This window comes from Gopherus evgoodei, chromosome 6 (assembly GCF_007399415.2).
Source record: "Gopherus evgoodei ecotype Sinaloan lineage chromosome 6, rGopEvg1_v1.p, whole genome shotgun sequence".
Taxonomy (NCBI): domain Eukaryota; kingdom Metazoa; phylum Chordata; order Testudines; family Testudinidae; genus Gopherus; species Gopherus evgoodei.
Genome location: NC_044327.1, coordinates 56631255 through 56657770, shown reverse-complemented (window position 1 = coordinate 56657770; position 26516 = coordinate 56631255). Strand labels below are relative to the sequence as shown.

Here is a 26516-nt window from a genome sequence, read left to right as displayed (position 1 = left end):
CCCAAACAAACCATAAACAAAAACAACACTTCACGGGGTCGAAATCTAGACAACCAGCAGTAGTGCCAAACAAACTTCTTTCCAGGTGCTCCTGAGATGCATCTGTGCTCCCTTAAGATTGCTCTAAAGATGTGAAAATCAAGACTCCCAGCATGATGTGTATGGGAACTTCTCTACAAATATTTAAGAACCACAGTCAGGCTGTTCACTTGCATCTTTTTTTTTTTTCTTTTCCCACTTTCCCATTTACCACAAATTATTCTTATTCTCAAGCCCCAAATCTACTTTCCCATGATAAATATTGATTGACAAAATTCTGGAGGTGAGTAGACTCTTGCAAGCTTAGTTTAGAACACAGTAAGTTTATTTAGACCACAAACAGTTTTACTGTGTTGACATCTAATGGCTCAAACTCTTAATTGACCTACCTTAGTTGTTTGCCCACTGTCTGACAAAGGGGGAAGAAAAGCTGTGCACTAGTTGCAGACGTTACAAATAAACTATAGGCTCTGCAACAGCAGTTAATATATGTTTTCCTAGAGCTGTAGTGATATTGGTTGCTGAAGCTACCCCAATTAGTCTTTACCAAATAGTTGAGAGACTGCAGTCAAGATTTTCTAACTTCTGAGTGGATTAAAGGAAATTAATTGCTATATTTGTAAATGATAGTCCTTATTAAGCTGAAGTACCCGGACCGTATCTGTAATGAACTACAAGAATTGTATCAGATGATGTGTAAAACAGACTTTCTTGATGTAAATGGTAAATTTAATACAATTTTTATTTCAATGCATAGTTGATTCTCAACTGCTGCTTAAAAATGTCAATAAGTGATGTGTGAGAGATCTACTTAAGCCTAACTGTACTGATATTTTTTTAGTTGGAAGCCTCCTTAGCTGCTGCCAAGAAACAGCTGGTAGATGAAACTTTAATGAAGGTGGATCTCGAAAATCGTTGTCAGAGTCTGACTGAAGACTTGGAGTTCCGTAAAAATATGTATGAAGAGGTAATTCTCTTTAATACTAAGTTTTAGTTCTAGAGGAAGCAAATTTTAAACATTCTGAACCAATTCAGCTTGCTTATTGCGAATCCTGGTATGTTTTTATTTGTATATTATGGAACCATAAGAACTTAACCTGGAATGTGACATGACTGAAATAGCTGTTTTTAATATGTGGAATAACTTAATTATTTTTACGCTGTACCATTTTAAATAGTATAATCTGAAACTTGTTTACGTATTCTCCTTAAGGTAAGGACTTTTCAATTCCCGGTTATGTATGAGTGTTCAGGAGGAGCATGAGAGCAACAAAAAATATGCTTGAGCACAGCATCCCTTTCTCTGTGTATGCATCTATTTCCTTTCCAGTTTCGTTTTCAGCTTTGCTATTGTTACTAGTGAACATCCTTTTGCAGAGTTTAAGGAAGAGTGTGCAAGTGTGCTGCCTCTCCTCCCAAACAGTGATTAGTGAAAATTTATCAAGTGATGTCAAATGCACAAAATAAATGGTGAGAGATGCATACATTTTCCCCTCTAAACTTTAAATCCCAAAGCTTACTTGTAACAAAAGTATACAGTCCTCAGAAATGTGATATTTCAAGTTGAAGGTGCCCCTCTAACACTCTTGTGACTAGTTATTCTCATAGCCTACGTCCACACTACAGCTTTAAATCGATATTAGTAAAATCGATTTTATAAAACAGGTTTTATAAAATCGATTTTACGCGTCCACACTAGGGCACATTACTTCGGTGGTGTGCGTCCATGGTCCCAGGGTACCATCGATTTACAGAGCGGTGCACTCTGGGTAGCTCAGTAAAAGAATAGGACCAATAACTTCGATATCCGTCCACACTAACCCTAAATTGATTTAGTAATATCGATTTTAGGGTTACTCCTTTTCGTTTAGCTGGAGTACAGAAATCGATTTTAAGACCCCTTAAAATCGATTTTAAGTGCCTTGTAGTGTGGACGGTTACAGCATTAAATCGATTTAATGCTGTTTAAATCGATTTAACGCTGTAGTGTGGACCTGGCCATAGGATGTAAAATTCAGTTTATGGTGTCAGATATGGAATCTCTGTGAAATTTTTAGGCGTTTACCATAGTATAATTTATAACGATGTGCAGTGAATATGCTACTGGAAATATTCTTGTGAAATATCCCAACATTTATTCAGAACACTAGCTGAAAACGATATTATTTCACATTCTAATTATAACAGCTTAAAATTAGACTCTCTTGGCTGTTGGTCTAAAGCTCATCTTGGCTGAAATCACCAGAATATTGTTAATGTTATTCCCACGTTTTATTGAAAATTTTGCTATTTCTGTTTTTCTTAGGAAATCAACGAGACAAGAAGGAAACATGAAACTCGCCTGGTTGAGGTGGATTCTGGGCGCCAAATTGAGTATGAACACAAACTGGCTCAAGCACTTCATGAAATGAGAGAGCAGCATGATGCACAAGTGAAACTGTATAAAGAAGAGTTGGAACAGACTTATCATGCCAAAGTGAGAGCGTCTCTGTTTATACTGATGCTTGACATATTTTCTCTTTGGGGATTATAGTCATTCCAAATAACTGTAAAACTATTTAAACTTCAAGGTGTATCGAGAGCCTTGGGCTGGATTTAAAGTTTCATGTTTCTGGATGTGAATTTAAATTTCTAGACACATGTAAAATCTGATTTCCACTGGAAATAATTCTCAGGAAGTACCAGAATGTAGTGTCTTGGACTGCACTTGTGATGTGTAAAAAATGGGGAATATGACTAGTACTGTGGATTCCAGAAAATGTTTTACATGTAGATTTATATGAATATTGGTGGGCAGGATTTCCTATATTTTTTTTATAAAACTAGCTCTAATAGGTCTTGCTGAAAGGTTAACATCCCTTGTGACAACACACAAAACATGGTTAAGCAGCAACTCTACCACACTCACCCTTTTCTCTAGAGGAGGGACAGAGTGGAACTTACTTGTACAGAAATATATCACTTTATGTAGTTGAAGTGCTTACTCATGTACATTCCATTGTAGGTGTGTGCACGCCTTCATGCACAGTCATCAGAGATTTTTGCCTTAGTGGTATCTGTAGGTCAGCTGTGCTGCCCCCTTGAGTTCCATGCTCATGCGCTGGTATATTAAGTGCTGCTGACTCTACGTCCTCTCAGTTCCTTCATGATGATTGGTCAGAGCATCTCATCTTGCATTGCAAGAGAGTTAGCAGTTCTTTACAAGTTCCATCTTCTTTTTATATAGTTTGTGGGTACTTTGTTAGCCATTAAGTTAAATATTAAGTTAGTTTAGTAGTTAGTCCCGGCTGGGACTTTGTCCCGGAGCGGGGCATGCTCTGTTCCCCCGGCTTCAAACCATGCTAGTGATGCAACAGGGCAATGCCTGTTAGTGACCCCCATGACAACTGTTTGAAGTGCTTTGGGGAGTCCCTTAGAAAAGACAAGTGCAAGATCTGTAAGAACTTTTGCCCTAGTACCCAAAAAGAGCGGGATATCTGCCTGAGGGCCCTCCTCATGGAGGTTGCACTTCATCCTGTGTTGGTGCCCTCCCGCTTGGATGCCACACTGAGCACCTCAGCACAGAGGCAGAGTGCACCGCTGACACCTGGCTCCAGCTGGCACCATTCCCCCTTGCCAGTGCCTAAGAAACGACAAAAGAAGAGCAGCATCCCAGCACTAAAGGGGAGAAGGGGCTTTGGGCAAAAGACCTATGTCAGGCCAAGTTCCTGCCCCGGGGCTTCATGGGGATACTGCTTACCTCTGACCCCCCTGCAGCCCAGCCAGGGATCCGACTCTCAGGAGTTACAAAGGGACTCCAGGTTCTCTTAGGGCCTTTGTTGCCGAAGCAGCCCTGGGGGCTAAAAAACAAGCAGGACAGCCAGCACCACAGATGCTGCACCAGACTCTCAGCTAAGACGCTAACACCTAAGGGCAAGCTGGTGATGGGACCCACTCCATAGGGCAGTGAAATACCTTTTGGTCCCCAGATCACAGGCATAGATCCCCATCTCTGTGGTCTAGGACCCCAACCACCGCACCCTTGGTCTCTGATCAGAAGGCCCCAGCTCCCTGAGGCTGCGCTATCCCTGGCAAGGCATGGGATACTGGAGTCGAGGCACCAGTCTCTGGTACCTGCAAACTTCCTGCCAAGGATTGCCATGGTGTAGGTCACCTTCACATAGACAGTATCCCAGATGTTGGTCCCCATCTGGGCAGGATCGCTCTCTGTGACGGCACTGGTCTCCACCTCCAGTACTGCTCGGCGGGCGGGCACTGATCGTTGCCCTCATCTCACTGGTTGCTGACTAGTGTCAGTTGGCAGACTCAGGCTTCCATGGCTCCACCCTGGTCTCTGGAAGGGCAATGGCCACCATCAGACTGAGACTTCAGCCCCTTGCCAAGGAGGGTTGATTTGCCACCAACCCATGAGATCAGTACAAGTCAATGAGTCTATGAGTACGGCATCTGCAGCGGCAGAAGGGACAGTGGCCCGCGTAATGGCCATACTGGAACCAGTGGGGCATGTCCGTAATGCTGGTCCTATATTCTCACCAGTCCTCCCTTGCTGCATTGGACAAAGCATCTCCGGCACCGGGGTCAGAACACAGTACTGAATGAGGTGCTGGGGCAATGCATCGGGCTCCAACATCTAAGGAGCCATCCCGGAAAGGGAAGGGGATCCTGCCTTTTCCCTGGCAGTGCAATCGTTGTCTCCAGACGAACTGGTGGCGGGTCCCTCCCAAATGGGCAGTATCCCCAGTGACTTCAAGGAGCACAAAGCCCTCCTTAAAATGTTGGCTACCAATTTGAACTTAAAAATTGAGTATGTGGAGGAGTCTGACAACCTCTTTAATGTTATATCCGCATCCACCCTGGTCCGGTTTGTGCTGTCTGTCCACCCAGAGGGCCTTAGGATTGCCAAATAGCTGTGGCAGACCCCCTCTTACATTCCGCCTACTTCTAAGAAGGCGGAAAAGAAGTAACACGTCCCTGCAAAAGGGTTAGAATATTAGTACACACAGCCTCCAGCAGGGTCACTGGTTGTGTCCGCTGTTAATGTAAGGGACAGACAGGAGCAAGTCAATGGCATGCCAAAAAAAAAAAAGACCCAGAGAGACTGGATTCGTTTGGCAGAAAAGTTTATTTGATGGCCAGCCTGCAGTTTCGGGTGTATAACCACCAGGCTCTGTTAGGCAGGTACAGTTTTTTAACCTGAGGGAGGGCCTCCTTGAAGTCCCACAGGACTGAGTCCAGGAGTTGGCTACTTTAGTGGAAGAAGGCACAGCAATGGCTGACAAGGGCCCTCCAGATAGTCTGGGACACTACGGACTCAACAGCCATGGTTGTTGCCTCTGCGGTGGTCATGAGGCGCAGCTCCTGGTGCAGTCCTCTGGGTTATCCCAGGAGATGCAGGCCGCCATTCAGGACCTCGTGTTTGAGGGGGCAGGGCTCTTCTCCGAGCTCGCGCACGGAAAGCTCTAGAGCCTTAAAGACTCCCATGCCACCCTCTGTTCCTAGGGCCTTAATGCCCCATAGCAGTCCGGGAAGCTATTCGATCCTCTGCCTTCTCAGTCTAGGTCTTGTGGGATTCCCCGGTGGAGTACCTACTGTAGAAAGGATAGAGACAAGGGGTCTGAGCTCGACACTTGTAGTCTTTCTGTTCATCTGCTCAGCCTGGCCTTTCCAGGAACCAAGGAGGCCAGAAAAGGGCATTTTGAGAACTTCCCAGGATCCACCCTCCCACTCCTTCCTCAATTGCCTGTGCCCCTTCTAGTCAGCCTGGTCGTGGCTGATCTCAGACCATTGGGTGCTCAATATATAATATCTAGGTTACACTCTGCAGTTTGTGTCCGACTCTGCCTCCCATCCCTCTTCAGGGACCCATCTCACAATCAACTTCTTGTCCAAGAGGTTGAGAACCTCCTGCATCTGGGGGTGGTGGAGAAGGTGCCTCGGGACATGAAAGGAAAAGGGTTCTCTCACTGCTTTCTAAACCCAAAAGCAAACATGGGCCTGCGTTGCCTTAACAAGTCTGTCAAGAAGTTGAAGTTTCTCATGGTCTCCCTAGCCTCCATCATCCCCTCCCTGGATCCGGGAGACTGGTACGCCACCCTTGACTTGAAGGACGTGTATTTCCATATTTCCGTTTTCCAAGGGCACAGGTGCTTCCTCCGTTTTGTGCTGGTCCAGCGCCATTACCAATTCATGGCACTGCCCTTCGGTGTCTCGTCTGCCTCAAGAGTATTCAGAAAGTGCATAGCACCAGTGGCCATTTACCTGAGATGCTGTATTTACCCGTACCTTGACGACTGGCTAATAAAGGGCTGGTCCTGGGATTAGGTTCAGCATCTCGATCTGATTTGCTCCACCTGTCGTGACCTGAGGCTGTTAATAAATGAGGAAAAGTCTATCTTAATTCCAGTGCGATGCATATGGTTTATTGGAGCAGTCCTCGACTCAGGCCAGAGCCTGCCTTCCTTCCCCAAGGCTTGGTTCCAAGCCATGGCAGACCTCGTCTTGTGCGTGCAAGTCCATTCTCTCACCACCGTTCACTCGTGCCTGCGATTGTTGGGCCATATGACGACCTGCACGTACGTGGTTCGGCACATGTGGCTCCACCTCAGGCCTCTGCAGTCATGGCTGGCGTCTACGTACCCAACAGACACAGTATGGACTGTGTGGTCAGGGTCCTGGACCATGTACTGTTGTCACTCACCTGTGGCAGAATCCTGAATTCTTGGAGAGAGTTCCCATCGCGGCTCCATCCCCATCAGTGACCCTAATCTCAGATACATCAAACCAGGGGTGGGGAGTCCACCTGGGCAATCTCAGCACACAAAATTGTTGGTCAAGTCACAATTGCTCCCTACACATCAATGTCAGGGAGCTCAGAGTGGTTTTCTTGGCCTGTCAAGCCTTCCTACCTTAAGAGTAGGTTAGGTAAATGTCTATCAGAGATGGTCTAGACAGTATTTGGTCCTGCCATGAGGGCAGGGGACTGGACTCAATGACCTCTCAAGGTCCCTTCCAGTCCTAGAGTCTATGAATCTATAAGAAGCAGGGTGGTCCAGGTCCTGATGGATGATGCAGTGGTTATGTTCTATATCAATAAGCAAGGTGGAGCCAGATTGTCTGTCTGCCTTTTGCCAAGATGCAGTCAGGCTCTGGGGCTTGGGTACAGCATGACATCCATCTCATAGTGGCACACCTCCCAGGGCCAGGAACGCTTTGGCAGATTGCCTCAGCAAGACCTTCTAGTCTTGCCATGAGTGGTCGCTTCATTCAGAAGTGGTCAGCATCATCTTCCAGAAGTGGGGGCCTCCCCAGGTGGACCTGTTCATGTATAGGTAGAACAGGAATTGCCATGTTTCCTGCTCAATTTGGAGATCGATAGAGGCTCCCTTTCAGACCCTTTTCAGCCCCCGTAGATGGCGGCTTTGTTGTATGCCTTCCCCCCTAGTGTCATTAATTCACAGGGTCCTCATGAAGATCAAGCAGAATAGGGCAAAGGTGGTCCTCATACTGCCGACTTGGCTGCGCCAGCACTGGTTGAGCACGCTTCTAGTCCTCTTGGTAGCTGCTCTGTTACAGCTACCGCTCAGGTTGGACCTGCTGTCCCAAAACCATGGCTATCTTCTGCATCCAAATCTGGTGGCACTGCACTTGATTAAATGGTTAAATGCAGAGGAGCAGGAGTGGTCGGCTGGTGTCCAGCAGGTCCTAGTGAGCAGCAGAAAGCCCTCCACCAGAGCGACCTACCTGGCCAAATGGAAGCAATTCACTTGTTGGACCTCAGATAAAAGCATTCAACCTAAGCGGGCTTCGCTGCAGTTAATCCTGGGCTACCTTCTGCATCTCAAGCTCCAAGGCCTGTCCATTTCATCTATCAAGGTCCACTTGGCTGCTTTCTCAGACTTCCATCCACCGCTCAAGGCTAGGTCTCTTTTTCGCCCAGGGCATGGCTGCTAGGTTTCTCAAGGGCCTTGAGCGTCTCTACTCGCATGACAGAGATCTCGTTTCTCTGTGCGACCTGAATCTTGTGTTGTCACTTCTCACAGGACCCCTCCCCCACTTGGAGTTTCTGGTTTTCTGCTCTCTCCTCATTTCCTGGAAGGTCATGGTTCTTGGTTGCAATAACATCTGCCCGCTGGGTCTCTGAGATTAGGGCACTTACCTTGGAACTGCCCTATACGGTCTCTTACGAAGTGCAGCTGCAACCACATCCTGCTTTCCTGCCCAAGGCGGTCTCTGTTTCATACAGGCCAGGACATTTACTTGCCTGTCTATTTTCCAAAAGCTGCATAAGTCGGAGGAGGGGAGCATAGGTTGCATTTCCTAGACGTCAGGAGAGCGCTAGCCTTCTACATTGAGAGGACCAGCCATTCCGCAAGTCAATGCAATTGTTCGCCACGTTGGCCTACAGAATGAAAGGCAATTTTACCTTTGTCAGTTATAACTACCCACTCAACCAGGGCGCAAGCCTCTTTGACAGCTTTTCTAGCCCAAATACCTATCCAGGACATCTATAGGGCAGCCACCTGCTTGTCTGTCCACACATTCATGTCCCATTATGCACTTATGCAGCAGGCCTGGGCCAATGCAGCACTGCTCTACTGAAGCCAGCAAACTGCTAGACCGTGAACTCTGAGCAAGCACTCAAAGAAGAAAAAACAGTTATCTAAGATTTTATAAGTGTTCAGGATGTGTTGCTCGTGTCCATTCCATTACCTGCCCTCCTATCCCTCTGCTGGAGTTGCTGGCAAGAAGGAACTGAGAGGGCGTAGGGCCTGCAGTGCCTAATATACCAGCGCATGAGCGTCGCACTCAAGGTGGCAGCACAGCCAACCCGACAGTTGCCGATAAGGCAAAAATCTCCAACTTTGCACATCAGGCGCGCACACACCTAGAATGGAATGGACACGAGCAATGCATCTCAAAGAACAAGAGTTACGAAAAGGTAGGTACTTTTTGTTGTTTTTGTTCCTTCCTCTGCCTTGATGATTCAGCATTTTTGTAAACAGACTCTTCTCAGTTTAAACTCCTTTTCAGCTTGCTTTTCCATGTTCATGTGCATGGATTTCATAGTAGATAAAACTCATAATAAAGAATAAGTTGTATAGTGTAACTATAATAAATTGCTACTGATAGTTATGCTCAGATTAATCTTCCTTGAAAAACTTCAATTGAATTTTAGAATGGTTTCCTCCTTTAAAGTCTAGCCCAAAATTTAAGGACTAGATCTATTTTTACTAGTCTAAAATGGCTTAATGAACTGTTTTTTTCCCTCAAACTCCTATGTATGTGCTGTTCTATTTTAGTCAGTACCTTTAACCATATTTGATGTGACAATTTTTTTTTAAAGCTGAATTTGTGATGCCGCCTAAACTATCTGCGGCACTGTTTCACCTCTTTTGAAAAAAATAATTTCTACAGTTGTTAATATATTTTTTAAATATCAGATTACTTAAGGAAGGTGGTGGTTGTAAAGAGAAGGAATGTGATGGCTCAAGGGACTGGTAATGTGGTATGAAGTCTTCTGGTTTGGGACATCCCAATATGATGATTGAAAAAGTAACACTAGATAGCTTGTGTGAAATCAGTTGGTGATCTTGGTCAAATGCTTGCACAGGCAGCACCACAATAGTAGCCCTTGTTTGGCAGTCTCAGGTCCAAAGAATGAAGGCCTTGAAAACTGAATTTGCCTCTGGATGAACACTTTTTTTTACAGTTCCAGTTTGGGACATGTTGATGGGGTGAGTGGGGAAAGCTTGTACTACTGTTTGTTCCTAGCACTGCACCAGATTTTGACTTCCAGAAAAGTGAATCCAGCCTTGTAGTTGAGCACTGCACTTGCTCAATTATGATGTTGCTTTTCCTGTATTACAGACAAGAACTTTGTGGTTTATTAGTAATACTAAATGAAATTTCTTTAGGTGACCCATGCTTGCTTACTTATTTAGTAGCAAGTCTTTTGAGACTGATGTGCAGTTTGTTTTGTTGTAGCTTGAGAACGCCAGACTCTCCTCTGAGATGAGTAGTTCTGCAGCAAACACAATAAGAGAAGAGCTCACAGAAAGTCGCATGCGGATTGAAAGTCTCTCCTCCCAGCTTTCAAGCCTACAAAAAGAGGTAACAAATCACTTGGGATTTAGACTTAATCCCTGTAATGGAATTTGATTAAAAGTTTATACCTTTTTCTCTCTCTTTTTAATTGCATGTTACATGGATTTTATTACTCTTTCTGTTTTCATCTTAATGACTCTTTCTAAATTCCATAACTTCTGAAAATAAAGTTGATCTGTTCTACAGTATGTATTTGAGAAACATTATCTAAATTTAAACTCCTGCCTGAAAATGCTTCACTGTTACAAGTAATACCAAAGATTATTATAACTGAAAGATTGGAACAAAATACTTTTTTTTTCCATTTGTTTACTTCATATATTTAACAGCCATTTAAGGTCTTTTACACTGTTTCCCTTGCATATTCAGTCTTTGTTTATCAAATGGGAAAAGAAATATTTTTTAAAAAGGGTATTTTTTTCAAATACTCCCTTCAATCTTTTTGTAAGTAATTAAGTTTTTACACTGATATCTTTAAGACACCTCTTTCCCTTTTCTCATTCTCCAGTGAATTGTATATTAAAAATATACTGAATTAGTTTTGTTCTGATCTCTTTCCATTTCTCTTGTTCCCTTGGTAGCTAGCTAACTTCAGTTGATCTATTTCTCCATCAAATCATTCTGTTAATGACTTGTGAAGTAGTTTCTGTTCTGCTCAGTCTGCAGTTTTGATCATTACAAGCAAAAAACTGAACAGGTTTTAACAAATGCAGGTTCTGTGGTATTGACTTAAAAATGGCCGGGGCCCTGGTGTAGATAGTGTTCAGCTTCAAGAATTACAATGTTTTTTATTTTCATCTCATGTCTCTACCCCGTTGTACTGTTTGTTCTCTGTGCTGTATGGGTTCTTCTGCACTGTAGTATTTGAGCGGGTGGGCATTAAGCAATGTGATATTTGTCACATTTGTTCTCTCATTCTCTTCCAAGTGCATGCAGAGTATGTTCTGTAAACTTTATTTTAAATCCACACACATTGTGATATGCTTGTTAGAAAAAGCAAGGTCAAATAAATGCATCTTGGACTTGGAGCAGAAGATGGTTCTGATGTTTCTTAGTTCCTGTCAGAATTCATTTCATCATCTTTCTGGCCCCTAAGAAAGTTTGGTCTTCTGATAGATGAGCTTTACCTTTATGTTGTGCAGTTCTGTTGTGCCAGAGAAACAAAGTTGTTTGATCCAGGTTTTCATTCCAGTACTTTAATGGAACTTTTAGATACCTTGGGCCCAGGCCTTTAAATGTTTTGAAGATAAGGACTGAGACATCAAACTTGATTTAATAATCAGGAGAGGTGCATATATTATGGTGTATTACTGTGAGAAACTACAAAATAACATTTGAGGTGAGGTTCTTAAGTAAGCCCCAATGAAACCAAAAGAGCTTTTATTACTGTAGAGCCTAGGATCCTTGGTCATGAACAAGGACCCCATTGTGCCAGGCCGTATACAAACACAGAACAAAAACATTTATTAAGTTTCTGTTTTCAAGGTAGGTGAAACAGTATTAAGCAAACAATAATATTAAGCAAATAGTTATTCTATATATAGAGGATTTCAGGTCTTGCTTGGTAATTCTGTAGTATTTACACTACATAACTATTATGTCTTCAACTAAAAAGAATTGCCAACTCCCTAGAAAAATTCACCTGGCTCTCCTACCAGTATATACCTTGAAGTACCATTTAAAGCAAAAGCTTGAGTATGTAACAGGCCTTCAAATTGTCAACTTCTCTTGAACCAGCAGGGAAAGAGTTCATTATTTGAGTTCCCTCCATCAAGAACATCCTGTGCATATCTAGAATTCTAGAAGCTGTTGATAATTTTGTCTGTTGGGATGAAATGTGAGACTATAAGCAGACCTTAAAATAACCAGAATTCATGAGTTTAATGGTGCAGAATCTTGAATCAAACATATTGGAAATCAGAGTAGCCTACTGAGAAGAGGGGTTGTATGTGACAGACACCACAGAGGAAACTACATGTTTTGCATTAGCTGAGGCTTGGTCCTCCCAGGAGAACCTCATCTACTTGGTTACGTAATCCAGATTGAAACTATTGGGGCACTAATAACAAGCAGAGTTTGCTTCTGAAAGGAAAGTTTAACTTTGCCAAAGATGGAAGAAAGCATTTGTGGCTATTCATAAACTTTAAGGCCAGAAGGGATCATGGTTATCATCTAGTCTGACCTCTTGCAGGGGGATTGCACAGAATCTGCAATCCCAGTGACCATTTACCTCTGTGTCCTGAACTGTTTTGTCTTTCAAAATTTGTTCCAAGACCTTACATACAATTGAAGTCAAATTTAACAGGCCCGTAGTTTCCCAGATCACCCTTTTTTAGAAATAGGAACCATATTAGCAATACTCCCATCATAGAGTGTGACCCCTGAGTTTACAGATTCATTAAAAATCCTTGTTATTGGACTTGCAATTTAATGTGCCAGTTGCTTTAATATTCTTGGATGGAGGTTATCCAGGCCCACAATTTAGTCCAATGAAGTTGTTTGTTTCACTTCTACCTTGAATGTGGTAATTTCTCCTGCCTTGTTCCCACTAGTCACCTTGCCACTTCTCATAAGATCTTCATTTGCCTTATTAAAAACAAGAGGCAAAGTATTTGTTTAGGTGTTGATCCCTGGCTAGATTATCTTTAATCTCCGCCCCATCATCAGTGCTTAATGGTCACACTTCTTCTGTTCTTGTTTTCTTTTTTATATGGCTATATAATCTTGGTGGGGTGTGTGTGTGTGTTTGTTTTTTTGTTTTTTCTTTTTTTTTAAATGCCCTTTGCAGGGTCCAACTCTGCTTGGCTTTTGGCAGTTCTCATTTTATCCCTAGACTTTCTGACCTTCAAAAGTTAGCTTTCGTTGCTTATCCATCCCACATTCTATTCCTTGTAGGCTTTCTGCTTTCTCTTAATCACTTGTTTGAGATGTTTGCTCAGCCAGCGTGGTCTGCAACCCTTCCCTATGAATTTTTTCCCCTTGCTTGGGATTCAGGTTGAGGATAATTTCTTCAACTTTGACTTTGAATTACTTTGGTGCCCCCACATTCACATTCTTGAGTTCTTTAGTTCAGTCCACTTCCCTAACTAATTCCCTAATTTTTTTTAAGTTCTCCCTTTTGAAATCAAGGACCCTTGTTGCAGATCTATTTTTGTTTATTCTTCCATTTAGTTTTAAACTGAATTAGCTCATGATCACTTAAACCAAGGGTGTCTCCTGCAACTGGCTCTGTGAGGTCCTTACTACTCACCAATACCAAATCTAAAATGGCATCATTTCTTGTTGATTCAGTGGCTATTTGGTGAAGAAATCTCTCATCTATCACATCCAGGAAAATTTGGGCCCTACTATTAGTAGCCCTTGTCCTCCAATCTGTATCTGGAAAGTTAATCTCCCATAATCAAATAGTTCCCAGTAGTATTTATTTAATTAAAGAGGTCTCTATCCATGTCCAGTATCACTATTGTTGACTTAATGCAGAAGTAATTGAGAATCTGCCAAGACCTCCAAATTGTGTGCCTTGTTAAAGTATGGGAAGTAAGCAGTGTCCATATCTCACCAGTGCCTTTTACTTGGAAGAATTGTACAGCATTTCACAAACATCACGTGGCTTCTTACTGTAATTGCTTGTGTAATCTATGCTCCATTCCATCTGCAAAACTCCTGTAGACTTCAGCTGGAGTTGATGACAAGGTTTGAGTATAGAACTCACAAGAGACCCTTGTTACCCAGATGCATCACACTGTAGGATAGGACAAGTTAAAATACTTTCTGTAATAAACAATGGAAGTGGAGAGAAATGGGAATTTGCAACAGATAAATTCTATTTTGGGGAAATTCAGTTTAACCATAAAGCTGATGATCGTGCTTACTGTTCTATTAAAAATTTCATGGAACTCCTTCATATACAAAAGTGGTCAGTATTTGTGTCCTCCGGAAGGTAGCACCCATGGCAGCACGCTTCTTGCAGTACTAGACTACTAGCAGTGGCTTTAGCTACACCACTCAGTGGAAACTCTACTTCATTTTAAAGATCCCTTTGAAGGTTTTTGATTGAGATGTGTAGCGAATTATCTGTAATGAACACCGTAACAATGGTGGTTTGGGTAGGATAGACTTCTTTGTATTAATGTAGTTTAAAACTATGGCAGATACATTAGAGTTCTGCTGAACCATCCAGATTTCCATCAAAAGGAATGCCCATGCAAGGTAGGTGAGCAAAAAGTAGACATCTTTAGGACACGGTGTATGCTTGGCCACACCTGTCACTTCATTCTAATTCTATCTTATGGATCTCCTTTTTTTGTTAGAGAAGTCTGGGTCTCTTGGGGCCATGTGTATCTCAGCATTATTCGGAGATTCCTTTGTATTGGCATCCTCTTGGTGTGGCATTGGTCTTATGTGACTCTTGGACAGTCTGGCAGGTGTGGAAGGGGGAGATACTGAGTATCCATCCTCTTGGGGGTGGGGGGATTGAGTGGGGGGGGGTGTGTGTGTAGTGTGGGGTAGGACACAGGGATTGCTTCCTTGGTGACTCACTGGATTTATTCCTGCAGAGTCAGAAAATGTGTAGTCTATAAAACTGATTTGCACTTGTCTTTTTGAGGCACTCAACGAGCTTTACAAACGCTAATGAATATAGCTTTACAACTTTTCATGTTAAGTAGATGGGATGACATTGAAGTACAGAAGTTAATTTACTGGCACAGGAAACTTATTCTAGGCTTTGCCACAAAACTTTAAACTCCTAGTCCTGTGTCTTAAGCACCACGCCTTCTTTCCATGTTTAAAGATTTGGTTGTGTGTCTTCATATTGCGTGAGGCTGCCGATGTAATAGGGAAACATACAGGCATTGCTGTTGTAGCTGCCTGGAACTGATGAGCCACGAGGACTACCTGAAATCAAACTTCAATACAGTATGAGCCTTTTCTCTCCCTTCTCCCCCCCACCGTGTAGTGACATTGCCTAACTTTGCATTGGTGCAATAATGCAATTAATTCCCCAAAAAACCCACAAGTATTTCAGCATTCTTTAAAGGGAGAAGCTGCTCTGAATAGAAATAAGACTTTTTTTTTTTTTAAACAAAGAGCAGATCAGTTGAATATGTATAATTATATCTGCTGACTACACTCACTAAAACAAGTCTTTAATACTTTTTTCCCACCCTGTCTTCCTGCAGAGCCAAATACAGATTTTGGGATAGTGACTACACTTACGTGTTTTGTTTTTTCAGTATCCCAACATTACATTGGTATCAATGCAGTTCAGTCGCTTCAAGAAGTGATGAGCCTACTCATGGACTGCCCAGTGGTGTGTTTTTGCTATATTGTATAATGCTGCTCAGAGCAGATCTAGACCAGATAGTGGCATATTGCCAGCAACTGGGCTACACTACTGTTCCCTTAACTGCTAGTGCAGCTGAATCCATGCAATTACAACAGGAGATTGAACGCTTAATGTCGACGTGATTTCAGAGAGTAATCTGGATTCTTTTCTGGCTTGTGCATCAACATAATTCTTGAGTTTTTATCACTAGGGATGCGTGAGCCGGAAAAAATCCAGTTTCGTGTCTGATTCCAGGGTGACTGGTCAGGGATGGCAACTAGGTTTTTAATACCTGTAAATGGAGCAAACTTAATTTGGAAGATATTAAGGTACATAGAAGAAATTCCATGATACCACTTAGTCACTATTCAGAGTAGAATTGTCCCTTTTTTGGATTATTTAAACAAACTGATGAGATGCTGGATAACAATGCTCTTACTATCTATTATTGCCAGGCTGTTAGTGAAAGAATCTTTTTCTAGGAAACACTTCAGATTTCATCCCAGAAGGATACATTATAAAGCCTGTTGGATATTTCATGTGGCAATAACCAGACTGCTTTTCTAGCTCATAGCTGTTTTTATAGCAATATTGTTGGAATTCTGGGAACATGTTGGAAAGTTTGATATGTGCATGAAGTTCTTAACATGTAATACGAAAGAAAATTGTGGTAGGCATTCTTCCCATGCCGTTGGCCTTTGCTCACTCTCAAATGTAAATTCTGTGGAATAAGAAGCAATAGCTCTCCTTTTATGGCCAAAGTCTAGTCTGTGTTACCAGTTCCTAGGACCCCTGAACATTCAAACTTGTGCTTGCAAATGATATTTGTGGTTTTGAGGGATGGGGTTGAGGAGGAGCTGGGGGTGGGATGAAACATAAAGGTTAGATTAGCAACTCTTTGAAGAGTAGCCCCAGATGTTACTAACTTGACACTTGTACAGAATATTAGGAATACAATACTGGCTCTAAATCTTATTTAAAATGGCTTCTGGAGTCCTAAGCATAACTTTAAAGTCCCAGTCTTTTTCACAGTGACTCTTCATCTTCTTGAACCTTCATTACTCAACTTGTAAGAATGAAGTGAGCATTTGATGCTGGGTACATGTGTGGTTCAGATGTCTTCCAGCTCGCAAAGTTCAACTTTAATCTCTGAATGATTTAAAAAGCTGCAATTTAATTTCACTTCTTAGAAATCTGCTCTTGATTTTTTCATCACTTGCATGCCAAAGTATTGTATAGACAATTGCATGTGTACAGCAGGTGCAAATGTGTACTCTTCAAAAGTTTTTGTAGGACAGGAAATTGGAGAGGAGTGGGTTGGGGTTCAGTGAGGGTAAAACACTGTCTAATCCAGGGGTAGGCAACCTATGGCATGCGTGCTGAAGGCTGCATGCGAGCTGATTTTTTTTTTCAGTGGCACTCACACTGCCTGGGTCCTGGTCACCAGTCCGGGGGGCTCTGCATTTTAATTTAATTTTAAATTAAGCTTCTTAAATAGTTTAAAAACCTTAGTTACTTTACATATAACAATAGTTTAGTTATATACTATAGACATAGAAAGAGACCTTCTAAAAATGTTAAAATGCGTTACTAGCACGCAAAACCTTAAATTAGAGTGAGTACATGAAGACTCGGTACACCACTTCTGAAAGGTAGCCAACCCCTGGGCTAACCAAATGTTCAAAATCTAGGTTTCTTGACACACTCAAGTGAATCCTTTCCCTGAGGAGCTGCTAACTTTGTTTTTCTGTTTTGTTCTAGTCTAGGGCATGGATGGATAAGATGCAAGAGCTGGAGGACACACTGGCTAATGAAAGGGACAACTATCGTAGGATGCTGTCTGACAAAGAAAGAGAAATGGCTGAGATAAGAGATCAGATGCAGCAACAGCTGAATGACTATGAACAACTTCTGGATGTGAAATTGGCTCTGGATATGGAAATCAATGCATATAGGAAACTGCTGGAGGGTGAAGAAGAGAGGTAAGAAATTATGTTCCATTGAATATTGTTGATGTGCTTTGTGATTTATTGAATGTCTGTCCTTCAAGAGAAAGCTCTTTTGTTGGGAGACTTTGATTAAACACTTCAGGGTCTTTTACTACACATGTCCATATTTACCTTTCAAAAATAAGAGGCCCTGTATAGCCCCATGTAAGATGTGGGGCTTGTTATATTAATATTCTGAAAAGCTAATAGGTATTGTTAATTTAAAGGCAAGATGTGGTAAGAAGAGATGAGCAAATCTGCAGGGCATTTCTGCAAAGCTTTTCTTTTTTCAGCAATCTTTAACAGTACACCTATAAAGAGAGAGAATCCTTAATATTAGCAGTTTTTAACATATCGAAGTGAGGAACATTTATTTAAAAACAAATGGAGGTAGGTAAGGTGTGAGTGTTGCTTATTTTGTTAGTCTGACTTAAGTGGAATAGTATGTAGACTCTTGGGGAGCCAGATATCACAAGAGTACTGTGGCGGTTGCAATGACAGCTTGTTTCGTCAACCCAGCCACAAGGGAGTGAAAATGATGATGTGTTATGTAAGTGAGCGTTGAAATACTTGGTGTGACATGTTTCCTTCCTCAAATCCAGGTTGAAGCTATCTCCCAGCCCATCTTCTCGGGTGACAGTCTCTCGGGCATCATCAAGTCGTAGCATGCGCACAACCAGAGGAAAGAGGAAGAGAATTGATGTGGAAGAATCTGAAGCCAGCAGTAGTGTCAGCATCTCCCATTCAGCTTCTGCTACTGGAAATATTTGTATTGAGGAGATAGACGTGGATGGGAAATTCATCCGCTTGAAAAACACTTCTGAGCAGGTGTGAAAACAAAATGATGTGCCATCACTTTATAATTTACTGATTGCAAGAAGGCAGCCTCAGGCTGCGTTTGTCTTTCAGGCTCTGTATCATGTGCCAGAACCCAAGAGTGCTGTAGAAAGCAAATGGCTCTAGGGTTCGGTATTAATTTAATGATCCAGCATGACCTCTTTCCCAACATTCTGGCATCAGAGATATTTTCTTCCTGATAATATGTACAGCTGAGGTTTCTAAACACTTAATCATGTAAGATGATAGTCACATTTCTAGGCACTGAGCATACATGTAGTAGTAGGCAGTCCTTGCTATCTAAAATGACCAGGCTAAAGGTAGCAAAAAGAAAATAGCCTTAATTTACAGATGGGGGAACTGAAACGCAAAGTTGAAGGTGCTGTCTGTATAGGCATTTGCCTCAATTTTTACCCATCCAGTGTCCAGCTTTCAGTGCAAAACCCTGATTTAAATGTCCAAAGCCACTTATTTGCACTAGTGGAGTTTACTGCTGCTCAGAACTGGGGGAAATGACACCAGTGTTCGACACACCATACAGTGCCTTGTCCTGTTAATACTCGAGGCTTGCACTGATTCAGCTACACTGGCTATCCACAAATAATTGAAATCATGCCAGATCCACAATGTAGATGAGGCATGCTCATGGTTGTGGAGAAAGTCTGTGTCAGAGCTGGAAACAGAACCTAGATCTGAGTGCCATTAGAATGCCATGCCTAGAAGACCATGCTTCCTCTCCTCAACCACAGTTGCCAAAATAGTGCTGAGTGTCTTGTTTTTGACAGTTTGCAGCTAAACTATGTTCAGAACGAGTTTATGTGGATCCAGCACCTGATGCCAGCAACGAATAGACATTTCAAGTATAAACAACTCTTGTCCCTTCACTTTTCCTTAAATTACAAACCTTGGAACCCTAATTGTTGCAGCCTGGCTCAGTGTCCCTGTCTCTACTTGATGGGTCCTACATGCTTTCAAGTCACCTAGCTCTGGGGAGCATCTAGTCACTTTCTAGTTCTGGATATGTATAGGGCATGCTCCCACGCTCAGATCTCTTGTCTGAAGCCCTTCCTTGGGACATAGAGCACCTCTCTGCCCAGCTTCCCTAGAACCCAGAAGTAGTCTGAGACTTTTGAAGCCCCCCCTCAAGCTCCACTTAAGCTGTGGGTGTACCTGGCTTCTAGTTTCTGTTTCAGAACAGTGTGGTAGGACAGCAAAGAAAATTTCTTAACCATAAACTTTACTCTCAAACTTTACTCTCAAAGTAAATAGAGAAAGTCCTGATGCTCCCTGTTGTCACCCTTCTGAGAGTCCAAGGTTTGTCAGAGTTTCAAGCTGGGCAGAGTCCCTCCTGTTCTCTTTCTCCTGCAAGTCCTCCTTACCCTGCATAGAGCAGAACCTCACAGTCAAGTAGGCCTTCTGTCTCTCTTTTTCATGTGTTCCACTGGGATGCTCCAGCCCCTCCTGCAGGCCAGTGTGTAAGAAATCCATTGTTTCATAGTGATGGGCCTGTAGTTGTCATTCAGAGTGGATATCCCCAGATAGTCCTTCAAGAAGGTGTTCCGCATCTTTCCAGAGCAGGGCACTCGCTGGAATGCAGTGCAATATGAAGTGTGCAGTTCAACACAATACAAAGTAGACTTCATAATTTAGTACAGATATATCCCACTTTGTCACATGACTACTTGATTATCTTATTGAGGTTTAGGGTTGATAAATAGGGCTGCCCCATATGTCTTAATGTCTTCAGACTCAAGACAGCATTGCACTCATATTTGGAAGTTTATCTCTAATCAAAAAAAGCAATTTTCTTTCAGAATTAAATCTTCAGTTCTACATAGAAAATGTTCAATTCTTCATTGGAAATATTCATTCTGCAGAGACTATAAATGTTTGTGTTTCTTTACTCTTGCCATTACTTATAAAAAGCCATGTTACACCATGGAAAAAGTATTTGTCACAATAGTGCAGTCACAGAGTACGGTGTTCTGAAAAAGAAAACTGACAGGAGCGTCTTGGTTTTCCAAAAGATTGGACATAGTTCATATGCAAAAGTCTTGAGTGTTAAAAGATACTAAATATTTGTAATGGGGTTCATATTCTGTATTTCATGAACCAAGTGTGATGATAACTGTCACATTTAAAAATAATAAACCCTTCAACCAATTTAACATCAGAATTATAAATTAGAAATGGGGCAATGTGTCACATGAGCTCTCATGTTCCAGAATGAAACATCACACCATCTGAGTCTATTCAGCACTGTGGTTGTGTGGACTTCAAGGACACAGTGATAGCAAATATTACAGAAAACTTTCCAAAGCTTTTTTTCCTTGCTCCCTTGGCGGGGGTGGGGCTGGGGGGGAAGTATGATGATTTCTGTTTATCTTGTAGGAAATTATACTGTATTGGTATAAACTGAATCTTAAATTCCTTTCCCTTTGTCCATAGGATCAACCAATGGGAGGCTGGGAGATGATCAGAAAAATAGGAGACATTTCTGTCAGTTACAAATATACCTCAAGATATGTACTAAAGGCAGGCCAGATTGTTACAGTAAGTGAAATTAGCTTTGATAAAGATGTGAAATTGTTTGAAAGCGATGTAAACATAATAGGATAATGAGTTTCTTCAGTTTTTAGTCATATTTTCCAATCACTTAAGATTTTAGCATCTGTATTGACATCAAGTGCACCTTGAGCTTTTGACCATGCACTTGCACATGAAGATATACATTTAAACTGTCCAATCTGCATGTACAAAAGTGGGTTTTTTGGTACACAGGTAAAACGGATGCCCAGAGACTGAGCAGAGGCATCCACTTTTAATGGGGTAAATTAACCAAGTTTTCGCACCTAACCCCTTCTCTTACATAGTAGCCGTAATCACAAATGTATTGTGTGATGGAGACTCATTTCATTAAGATCTCAGTATGACTTCCTTTCTATTCCAGGTCTGGGCTGCAAATGCTGGAGTTACTGCCAGCCCTCCCTCTGACCTCATCTGGAAGAACCAGAACTCTTGGGGCACTGGCAAGGATGTGAAAGTTATATTGAAAAACTCTCAGGGAGAGGTAAAGTAGATTAGATATAGTTAAACCTTCCTTGAAAGATTGCTCAATGGACTGACAAATTAAGTGCTGGACAGAAGTTGTGTTCTAATAAAGATGAAGCATTTCAAAAAAAATGTTTGAAGATAGTTTTAGGGCCGATTTTCCAGTAAGGGAATACATGCCTCCTGCTGTTATCGTGAAATGCTTTTGCTTTCTGCTTGAATTAAATTTCCAAAACTCAGTAGCATTTGCTTATAAATACAGTTCTCTGAAGCATAAGCAGGTATTCAGCTGAATTAAATGTCTCTTCTAGTGACAAGTTATTTACTATAATTCAGGTAAGGTGCAAGATATTGGAATCTTGGTTCCTCAACTGATCAGTGTTCCCATCAGTTGACTTCCAGGGGCGGAGAGAGAAATTCTTAGAGCAGGAAATGTCTAAAAAAACTTAAGTTAGACCAAAGTCTCTGACAGTCTGTTAAGCCACTGGAGGAACTTAACAAGAAAACAGTATGAAAAGCGCATTTCTTAGTATGTGTTGCTAATGTGTATAGTATAGGCATGTGAATAAAGTATATTCAGGCTGCAGATGAACAAGAAGAAGTTCTTTGTTTCAGGGTAGAAGTAATATTGGCACCTGGATTAGAAGCATCATGTCTCTAGACTCATGGAATGTTAGGTTATAGATAATAAAACAGCAACTCTTATTGCAGGAGGTTGCTCAGAGAACCACTGTCTTCAAAACAACTTTACGTGAAGGCGAAGAGGAGGAGGACGCTGAGGAAGAAGCAGTTGAAGCAATTGAAGAGGAGGATCTTTTTCACCAGCAGGTATTTTGTTAAGGGTTGATTAATCAAATTTTTATTTAAAAACTAGAAACCAAGCACACGAGCACTGAATTTTGGGAAAATATCAGTTCAAACTCATAACCAGAACACCCCTATAGAGGCATAAGTTAGTGCACAAGATACTACAGAATTCTACATATTACCATAAAGAAAAAGTTATGGCTGCCGTGGGAAATATTTTCAGTTGCCTGACTTTTTGGTTGAAAGCCAAGTCTCCATAACAGTGTTTGTGGAATTAGTATGGACTCAATTTTTTTTTAACAGTAGTTGAAGTACTTCATTATTTGCACAACTCTGTTTCTGGGACTCTACAGTTCAGTACCTTAAAGAATCCTAGCAATTTAAGAAAATATAGCTATATCTTTAATGTACTCAGTTGGAAAAACTAACCGTACTTCATGCCCATTCCACAAATATGACAAAATATTTAGCTTCACTTTCCAAAATAACAATTACCCTTAAACTTGTGTTTTACTAGTTCCTTTTTTCACTACCTCCCCCAGGAGAGGATACCTAGCATTCCTCTGGCTACAGAGGGTAATGTATTTTGAGTTAAAGCTCTGTAGTAGTGACTGATTTTTGGCTTAGACTATGCCAGGTATCACATGTTTTAGTGGTTTAAAGTGGCATTTTTAAGATGCTGAATCTTCTACTGTAGGATTATTTTTCAGAGCTAACTTTTTCTATTCCTAACAGGGAGACCCAAGGGCAGCCAACAGAAGCTGTGCAATCATGTGAATTTCTTCAGTCAACCATCTTCCTCAGATTATGGTAAACCTGGCCTATAGTGCAGAGCCTTCTCAGAAGCACAATATTTTTGTATTTCTTTTATGTGAGTTTTTAAGCTGCAAGTCTGATGGCCTTAATTTCCTTTGTTATCGAAAAGAAAGTTTTGTAAAAGAAACCATATCTGTAACTCTTGCAAGATGTGAATTGTTGACACTGAACTATGTACTGTCTGAAAATGACCCCTCAATTTTTTTATGCCAGTCTTTTTTTATTCTTGTTAAAAGGGAAATATGCCACTGTGTTTTTTGTTTTTTAGACTACATCACTTAGACTAGCCATCCGCTGTCAACCCCTTTATATTTAGGTGCTGTTGGGGAGTGGAAGGCATTTCCAAGATAATGAATTATTTTGTATTGAAGACTGTTTTTGTACTACACAATCAAGGTTACAAAACTTTTTTTATAGAAAAGACAAGCTTTTCTTTTTTTAAAAGAAACAAAGCCTAATCACGTAAGCACTCATAAGAGGATGAAGGAAGCAGAAATACTTGTTTTATTGGTACCTTTTTCTTTACTTAGTTTCTTAACCAAGGGTGGGACGGGGATGTTTCATGTTAAACATGCTAGTTGTGTTTTTAAAGATAGTGTAACTTGCTTAAATTTTCTTATGTAATATTAACAAATAAAAAGCTGTTTTAATATGACTGTCTTGTCTCCAAATTATAGGAAGAAAGCTAAAGTTCTTTAAAAAGGCTAGATATGGTGAAATGTGGAATCTAATCATAGATCCCTCTGCATCTGAAATATGTGGTCCTCAGCCATCTGAAAGCTTCTCATTCTTGCTGCGCCCAGACACCCTTTTAGAAATTTACTGGGCCAGAAACTTTCACTCCTTTATCTAGACTACAGAAAGCCCAAATGAGGGTTTGGAATTCAAGTGTTCTGTCTGGCTCATTCACTCTTTCCTGGAGGAGAGAGCCGAGCCATAAACTAGGTATGAGTTGGTTAAATTCTTAAAATGGATTGCGGCTAGGTTAATATCTATGCTAAAAAAAAATGGTTTCTTGGCTTGTTTAAATTCATGCAACTACTTTAGGTTAGTTGTTTCTTGACATGCAGAGAAGAGGGTTCAACTGGCCTTAGATATCCATGTAAAAAGTCATTACTCTCAAAGGCTCAAGTGGCAGTCATAGTTCTTGCCAGTTGGTCTTGAAATCTTCCTCCAGTGATGATGAATGTACTCAGTGGTGGTATTTGGAGTGAAAGGTCCTTATATTTGGTCATCTACTCAACACTTCTTTATTGGGCATGCATTATCCTTAACTGTTCCTGAAAGTTGCTTTGCTTGAAGATTTCTGGTAATTCTCATTGTCTGTTCTTACAATTAAAAAAAAATTGACGTAATATTTGTGATGGGGGAAACACTCAAGTTTTCATTTGGATAAAGCACTACAAATTTGCCTACTCGTAACTCCTTAGAAATACTATGAACAACTTTTTCCCATAGCAGTTGAGAATTTCTTCTTAAAACTCTGGCCGCAGTGAGGAAAGCAGAAGAGTGACCTGAAAACACAATCAACTATGCTTTTTTTTAAAAACCCAAACTTTGGGTTGAGTTTTGGGTGAATTTGAAAAAATCAATTTGAAGTATTGATTTTTTTTTTAAAAATTTGAATGGGTTTCCCTACATCAGTTTAAATATTCCTTGCTAAATCTTATAACTTGTCTAATACTTCCCTATGTTTGACCAATGGGGCTAATTGATCCCTGTTTATATTAATCTCTCTGCTGTCTGTGGCTTTCTTCAGAACTGAACACACCCTCTTCACTTACTCTTTCTATGTAGGAAACGGTCACTTACATTCTTCATCTATACCCTCTATTTACAGTTTTAAAGCTGATGACAGAAACTAGAAGGGTATTCCAGTTAAGGCCCACTCAGTGTCAAAGTGGAATTTCATTCTATACTGTCACTATTACGAATGACCATATTCCATATGTAACCATCGGTGCGTTGTTTGCAGAACTTGAATAGCCCAAATCATAATTAAATTTCCTTGGTTTCAAGTTCATAGAGCTCTGCTATTTGTGCCCCTGGAACTGGGAATTTTACATGAACAGGACTGTAGTTCTGTTTGCCAGCTAAACATATGGATAGGAGTTGGTATTTGAAAATAACTCTCTATAAAGAGAGCTTCTTGTTGAGTACATGGCAAGTTTATTGAATGCTGTGGTAAATCAACATCTGTGCTAAATGTCAGTTTTAAAAATGCTATCTTAAGATATTCAGGTTTTTTTCTTTAAACTAGCCTGGTAAGTGCTAGTGAATTTAAATAACCTTTCTGTGGTTATGTGCTGCTGAACTTCACAGTGAAACATCCTACCACAAGATGGGAGTCTTGCTACCAGAATGTTCCCTATAGTTTTTTACCAGTGCCAGATAAGCTTCATAATGACTTTTAAAAGCGTATGCTTCATTTTACTGAATAAACATAGTGAAATAAAACATAGCCTTTTTAAGCTTAGGAAGTAAACTTGGATTTATGCCAGCTAGTCTGTTTTTTAAATATTAACTTCTTTCTTACCATAATAAAAAACTTAGGTTTGACACCAGCTCAATGGTTGCAGGGTTGTCACATTTATATATACCAAGTGCAACTTCTGTTTTGTGAAAAGTGATGATTCTTTCTCCCTCACACACAGTTTGTGTGTAATCCTGGAGTGGAATTGTATTAAAACCGACTTGACTACTTCGGTTGCTTCGTTAAAGTCTTTTAACATGTGCGCAGATCTACATGAGAGTTAATCTAAGCTGATGTATTTAGGACAGGATCTTGATCAGTAAATCAACTACTAATAGCACTGTGCAATGTTGCATTGACTATGGTTCTCAGGACTATTTCTGAAGGTCATTCCTAGTTTATTCCCTAGCTTCCTAACATAATCTAGCAGTTAGCCTTGCAGACATGTTCCACTTGTGATGTGCGTGAACACATGAATGTTTCTTTTGCACTAATGTGTGAAGACTTTCTCCAGTACGTAACTGGTACAGTAAATCCTGTCCAAGGCTGCCATTTCTTAACAGCTGTAGATTACTCACAATATGAGGAACTAATTCAGTGGTTTAATCGTATATAAGCAATAAAATATTATATCAGATTTGGGCTCTGTTAATACAGCCAGGTTCCTATTTAAACCAGAACAGCATTCTCTGTTAAATAGCAGCTGGTTTTATTTTTCAGAAATAAGGTTTACAGTTCAAGTGCTTTTTAGCCTTTCAGTCTGTGATTCTTGAGACAAGTTGCATATTCTTTTTTGGTTGGTCCTGTAATGTCTATAAAACAAGTTGCATTTGTTCTGTTCTTGGCAAAATAATTAACCCTTTAGCCTTAATCATTTTAAATACAACGGATGAGTACTAGTAAATGGTAATAAAACCAAATATACCTGTGTTTTCATTCCTGCTTCCACTTGATTTTCCTCCCAGTTGCATGGGGAAGGAGGGAACTAGCCAAACCTGTCTGATTCAGACTTGTTCAGGCATCTGGCATAGTATAAAAAAAACCAAACATACCTTTGCACTATTACCGTGTGCCC

At 41.0% G+C, this 26516-nt stretch overlaps 1 protein-coding gene across 1 annotated transcript in view; it reads left to right on the top strand.

Annotated features, from left to right (window-relative positions):
• The window catches only part of LMNB1 (lamin B1), a 43548-nt gene extending 19928 nt beyond the window's left edge, over positions 1-23620 (top strand). The window contains exons 3-11 of the mRNA XM_030566274.1: positions 881-1006; positions 2345-2515; positions 10024-10149; positions 17231-17451; positions 18060-18285; positions 20743-20847; positions 21245-21364; positions 22057-22173; positions 22888-23620. Of these exons, the coding sequence (XP_030422134.1) occupies positions 881-1006; positions 2345-2515; positions 10024-10149; positions 17231-17451; positions 18060-18285; positions 20743-20847; positions 21245-21364; positions 22057-22173; positions 22888-22929 (1254 nt within the window). The 3' untranslated portion in view covers positions 22930-23620. The remainder of the gene's footprint in view (positions 1-880; positions 1007-2344; positions 2516-10023; positions 10150-17230; positions 17452-18059; positions 18286-20742; positions 20848-21244; positions 21365-22056; positions 22174-22887) is intronic.
• The last annotated feature ends 2896 nt before the right edge of the window (positions 23621-26516 follow it).